This window comes from Berghia stephanieae, chromosome 11, assembly GCF_034508935.2.
Source record: "Berghia stephanieae isolate SIO BIC M18660-M18661 chromosome 11, UCSD_Bste_1.3, whole genome shotgun sequence".
Classification (NCBI taxonomy): Eukaryota; Metazoa; Mollusca; class Gastropoda; order Nudibranchia; family Aeolidiidae; genus Berghia; species Berghia stephanieae.
In genome coordinates, this window is record NC_088370.1 from 34,210,826 (window position 1) to 34,216,549 (window position 5,724).

The 5,724-nt window shown below is 37.6% G+C and overlaps 1 protein-coding gene across 1 annotated transcript in view; it reads left to right on the forward strand.

Moving 5' to 3' along the window:
• LOC144956533 (uncharacterized) overlaps positions 1 to 5,724 on the forward strand; it is a 42,666-nt gene extending 36,942 nt beyond the window's left edge. The window contains exons 14-18 of the mRNA XM_078887095.1: positions 385 to 436; positions 1,007 to 1,156; positions 2,965 to 3,372; positions 3,700 to 3,795; positions 5,025 to 5,724. Coding sequence (XP_078743221.1) covers positions 385 to 436; positions 1,007 to 1,156; positions 2,965 to 3,372; positions 3,700 to 3,795; positions 5,025 to 5,212 — 894 coding nt within the window. The 3' untranslated portion in view covers positions 5,213 to 5,724. The remainder of the gene's footprint in view (positions 1 to 384; positions 437 to 1,006; positions 1,157 to 2,964; positions 3,373 to 3,699; positions 3,796 to 5,024) is intronic.

Consider the following 5,724-nt stretch of genomic DNA (forward strand, 5'->3'; position numbering starts at 1 on the left):
TTCTTTGTTTAGAACTAAGCTGCTGGTTGCTGGGTGGACGTGACATCACACTAATGAATCCTATTGAACAAATAATAATAATAATAATAATAATATAATAATAATAATAATAATAATAATAATAATAATAATAATAATAATAATAATAATAATAATAATAATAATAATAATAATAATAATAATAATAATAATAATAATAGATCTTTATTGTCCATAAATATGGCAATTTGTCATTTAGTTACACTTGTTATAACGTTATATGATAACTATAACATTGAACAGATATTTCACTCCTACTTATTCTCTTGACATCAATTGGCAAATTCAAGTGCAAACCATTCTATCTGTAATGAATGTTTTTTCATATTTTCTCTCCTCCCACAGTGGTGTATGAACGGTACGTGTACAAAATCCAACATGGCGCCTGCAACTACTGGTAAGTGAGCTATCTACTACAATGTGCGGCTATGTGGTCTTGTGGTATGACACTCGCTTTCGGATCGGAAGGTCCTGAGTTCGAGACTCGCTCTGCGCATAGTTGGGTCCTTGGAAAAGGCTCTTTATTCACATTCTCTCACCGTACTCAGTGTAAAATGAGTACCTGGCCGTTAACAGCGTTGCCCTGTCGAAAAAAATTGTAATATCGCATAGCAGTTGTCATGTTTGCTCTACATGTTATGTATTGCTGTTGGTCAGGGACCCTTTGTAAAGCACTTTGAGCACGTTTAGTGGGTATTGCGCTATATAAAAGCTCAAGTTTTTTGGGGGGTTTTTTAAATCTGATTTGTTACGGACGATATGCACACATTAGCAACTCTGATGTTCAAAAATGGTGGATTTAGGACCCAGGACCTTCTGATCCGAAAGTGAGTGTCATACCTCAAGACCCGCACAATTGGTTAAAGCTGGTGCATCATTTTGTTCCAATATTTTATAGTCCACTGTCGTAGGCACCTCGATTTTTAAATTATTTCACTTTTAACAAAAACTGTTTACAACAACGCAGGTGATGATTGTCCCTTCGGTGATGACCCGGGGCTTATCGATGGTAAGACATGCGCAGAACGTATGCTGACGTCACGCTACGACTGCTACAGGGAAAAGTTCAGGGCAAGGTGCTGCGCATCCTGTCAAAAATACAAAAGAAATTTGCCAGGTAAGAGTAAGAGTTGTTGTCGTATCCACACAGACTGTTCAACTGTTTCGTAAACAAATTGAAACTTCAATTTAACATACAGAGACACCGATTTTACATTGGTGTGGAAATTTTTAATCTTTGTTTTCCTTCGCATTTTTCTAGAAGACCAGATTTTTTTTCACCATGATAAAGTCTGCTCTTGTTTTACCTACCCTAACTTTAGCATATCTCTCTCTCTCTCTCTCTCTCTCTCTCTCTCTCTCTCTCTCTCTCTCTCTCTCTCTCTCTCTCTCTCTCTTCTCTCCTCTCTCTCTCTCTATCTCTCTCTCTACTTCTCTATCTCTACTCTCTCTCTCTCACTCTCTCTCTCTCTCTCTCTCTCTCTCTCTCTCTCTCTCTCTCTCTCTCTCTCTCTCTCTCTCTGCCCCTCCCTTTGTGTCTACTATTCTACCGCAGCAATAAGCCTTTAATTGATTTGGGTTATCATACCTACAATAGCCTACAAAAAAGGAACACATCGGTTAAGTACCTTTCTCAAGAAACATACAAACTTAACCCAGTTTTCACATTTAATTTTATCTTTGAGTTTTATTTTCGGGAAGAATATCACTTGAACTTAATACCGTTTCGAGACGGTTGGTTAAGTATTTTCGTAACCGGCATGGATTAATATCTTTTTTTTTTCTTTTAACCCTCTCCTTACCAGCTACAAGAAAATCGTCACATTCTTTACGATGCAACCAACAACTTTCTCATCTGATTATTCTTGTTTCTCATAAACTTTGAAGAAAATCTATTTAGTACAGCCATAAAAACTTGACACTGTTTTGTAGAGCTCGTTTTGCTGAACAATATCATGCATAGAATGTACTTGTTAATTTTCTGTTTGAGTAAGAAAAATCTATTTTTGTGTTGGGTGGATGTCAAGTTTTGGGGAAAATTCTGAAACTGGCCGGTAAGGAGAGGGTTAAAAACCTAAAATTAATTATATTTATATTTTGTTTCTTTGAATAGGATGTGAATACGGAGTCCAGTTTGAGCTTTGCAAAGGAGAACAATGCGTTATTTCATCATCATTGCCTTTTTCACCCTGGGTCAGGGTATAGGCTACAGGCAGTTTCCATCCTTCTCTATCCTGAGCTTTTTTTTATCACGTTCCATGTCTTATCACTTCTCTGTATATCAGTTTAATTCTTATCCATGTTTCCCGTGGCATTCCCCTTGATCTTCTGCCCCGAGGGTTCCAGTCCAATACTTTCTTTGTTATAGTGGAGTCATTCTTTCTAAGCGTGTGTCCAATCCACCTTCATCGTCTTCTTCCTATTTCCTCTCCCACTGGTTTCTGCTGTGTTCTTTTCCATACTTCTTCATTTTTTATTCTATCCATCCATTTTGTTCTATCCATCCATTTTATTCTGAGTAGCTTACGCATGCATCTGTTTACGAAAATCTGTACCCTCCTTGTACATACCTGTGATGCGTTCCAAGTTTCACATCCATACAGTAGGACAGACTTCACGTTTGAGTTGAAAAGTCTTAGCTTTAGTCGAAGGGAGAAATCTTTAGTTCTCCAAACTCTGTTCAAAGATGTGAATGCAGCCTGTGCCTTTCCTCTCCGTGCTTTCACCTCTGCTTCCTTGCCTCCATCCTTGTCAATTATACTCCCGAGATAGCAGAAAGTGTCTATATCTTCCAGCTCCTGATCTTTTTCTTTGATCAGCTCCCTTCGACGCGTACCTATCCTTAAGACCTTTGACTTTGCAGGGTGAATATCTTTTTTCTTTTAAAAACCAAAGATGATATTTATATTTTGATTCTTTGAATAGGATGTGAATACGGAGACCAGTTTGAGCTTTGCAAAAGAGAACAATGCGTTACTTACGAGGAAGAATATGCGCGGGAAAACTGCTGCAACACATGCGCAGACCTCCTTTTTACCATTCCTACCACGGTGTCCACCACGCCAGCTCCCACCACCGCCCCTCCTACGACCAGCCCTGGACCTGAGGTCGTGACAGTTGATAGAAAGGGAAATAAAGGCGAAGGTGAAAGTGGAGGTGAAGGCGAAGGCGAAAGTGGAAGTGGGGGTGAAGGTGAGGGTGAAGGTCAAATCGGGACAGGAAACGGAAATGGAAACGGTGGGGTTCTCCCGCCAGAAGGAAGCAAACAGAAAGGAAAAGAGAAAAAAAGTCGGAGGAGGAATTACGTTGACAGCGATGAAAGTGAGGAATCAGGTAGGTGATGTTGCTTTTCTTCTTCTTCATCATAGTCGTCGTCTTCATCATCATCATCATCATCATCATCATCATCATCATCATCATCATCATCATCATCATCATATTATTATTATTATTATTATTATTATTATTATATTATTATTATTATTATTATTATTATTATTATTATTATTATTATTATTATTATTATTATTATCATACCACTCCGAATTAATACAGGGTAGAGACGTTGGATCGAATATATAGCATAGCAAGATAAAACATGAAATAGGCGCGGCGGATGATGAAATGAGAATGTTTGTATTTTTTAAAATCTATCGACAGATGAGGACAGGCCAAGGTATCGCTACACTTCATCAAGATCGAACCTGAGGCGGGGGAGTGAGAGACAGCCCTGGTATCGTAATAGACAAGCAAATGGTAAGGAGAGATAATAATGCGGATAATGGTGATGCTGATGATTATGGTGATGATGATGATGATGATAATGATGATTATGGTGATGATGATCATGGTGATTATTGTGATGATGATGATGATGATGATGATGATGATGATGATGATGATGATGATGGCAGCGTGGCTCAGTCTTTGCTTCGTACCCGAAAGGTACAGAGTTCAATCACCCTCCCCCCCCCCCCCCCCCCCCCCGCTGTGTGGCCTTGAGCAAGTCACCTCGCCCTAGCTCGCTTTGCGGCGCTGCTCTGCGGCTGACGCCTAGGTTATTCCAGTCTTCTATTGGAATAAACCCTAGAGACAAATTTCCCCTTGGGGATGAATAAAGGGAATTTTATTTTATTTTATTTATTTATTACTCCACCCAGTCTACAGCCCAGCTGTGTCACAACAATGATATCGCGGGTGGTTGGATGGGAGCATCACCCTTGAATCATATACCTATGATGTTCGCATGGGTGTACGATCCGATAGTGATGTCGTTTCTTCTTCTCTTTACTAGCCTATCCTGCTTCTTTGGTTTGTGATTGTATTTTTGACAGGGGATTTTTTTTTTTTCTGTAAATCTTCTGCCTGTTTGTTCTTGGTTATTTATAATTTAGCTTATGATATCTTATGGTTATGATTTTGATTTACATTTGTACTATTTTTGTTAGATTGCTTGTTTTTTTTTTTTGTTTCAGCGGTCTCTCATATAACCTCAATTGTGTTGGAAGAGACCTAAAGCAACAAACAAACAAACAAAAACAATGATATCAATAGTTACAGTGAATCACATAATCATTCGGATGGTGAAAAGGTTTGAACTGAGATATTGCCAAGTTTGGTTAGAAGGTCAATTTTATAAAAAATGAATTCTTGTCATAAATGATTAAATCAACCTTTTTTGTACATCTTCTTGAAATATAAAAGGTTAATTTCACTTCTAAATATATTTTACAGCTAGTCAAGTTGAAAAAGTATGAAATTTGAGAAAAGTTGCTGGATACCTTTGCCATACATCTGATCAACTTCATGAAAAATCACTCGATTTACTTCAAATAAAGATTAAAATACTCTGGTGACCATATTCATTCAGAAAATGCAAAATAATGCAAATCCAAAATTTTCACCTTCCGACTGATTATGTCATGCACTGACACAATTAATCAAAAACATTTATATTTCTGTATCTTTTTTCATTCTTCTCCTAGGGCGAATGGTAAAAATCCAAAACCTTCTACAACGAATGCGAGAGTCTCGAGACGATGACAGGATGCAACGATTAAGACTTTTAATCTACCTGTTGGACAGGACGTCTGGATCGCGTCTCGCTGATATCTTACTGGGGACGGATAGAATTGATGATGCTGGTGATAATGATAAAAATGATGGTGATTGAAGAGTGATAGAGAGGATTTCAACATCGTCGTGATAATTATCATTATCCTTTACCTCTTCTTCCGCATCATCATCACAATCATCATCATGTTTATCCTCCTCCTCATTATTTACAAAACTTCTATTATCATCATCATCACCATCATCAATATCATCTCCATCATCATCATCATGTTCATCCTACTCATCATTATTTTAAAAAACTTCTATAATCATCATCATCATCATCATCGTCATCATCATCATCATCATCATCATCATCATCTCCATCATCATCATCATCATCATCATCATCATCTCCATCATCATCATCATCTCCATCATCATCATCATCATCATCATCATCATCATCTCCATCATCATCATCATCATCATCATCATCTCCATCATCATCATCATCATCTCCATCATCATCATCATCATCATCATCATCATCATCATCATCATCATCTCCATCATCATCTATTGATTAACTATCATAACAAAAAAGACACAAATATATAATCTTTTCTA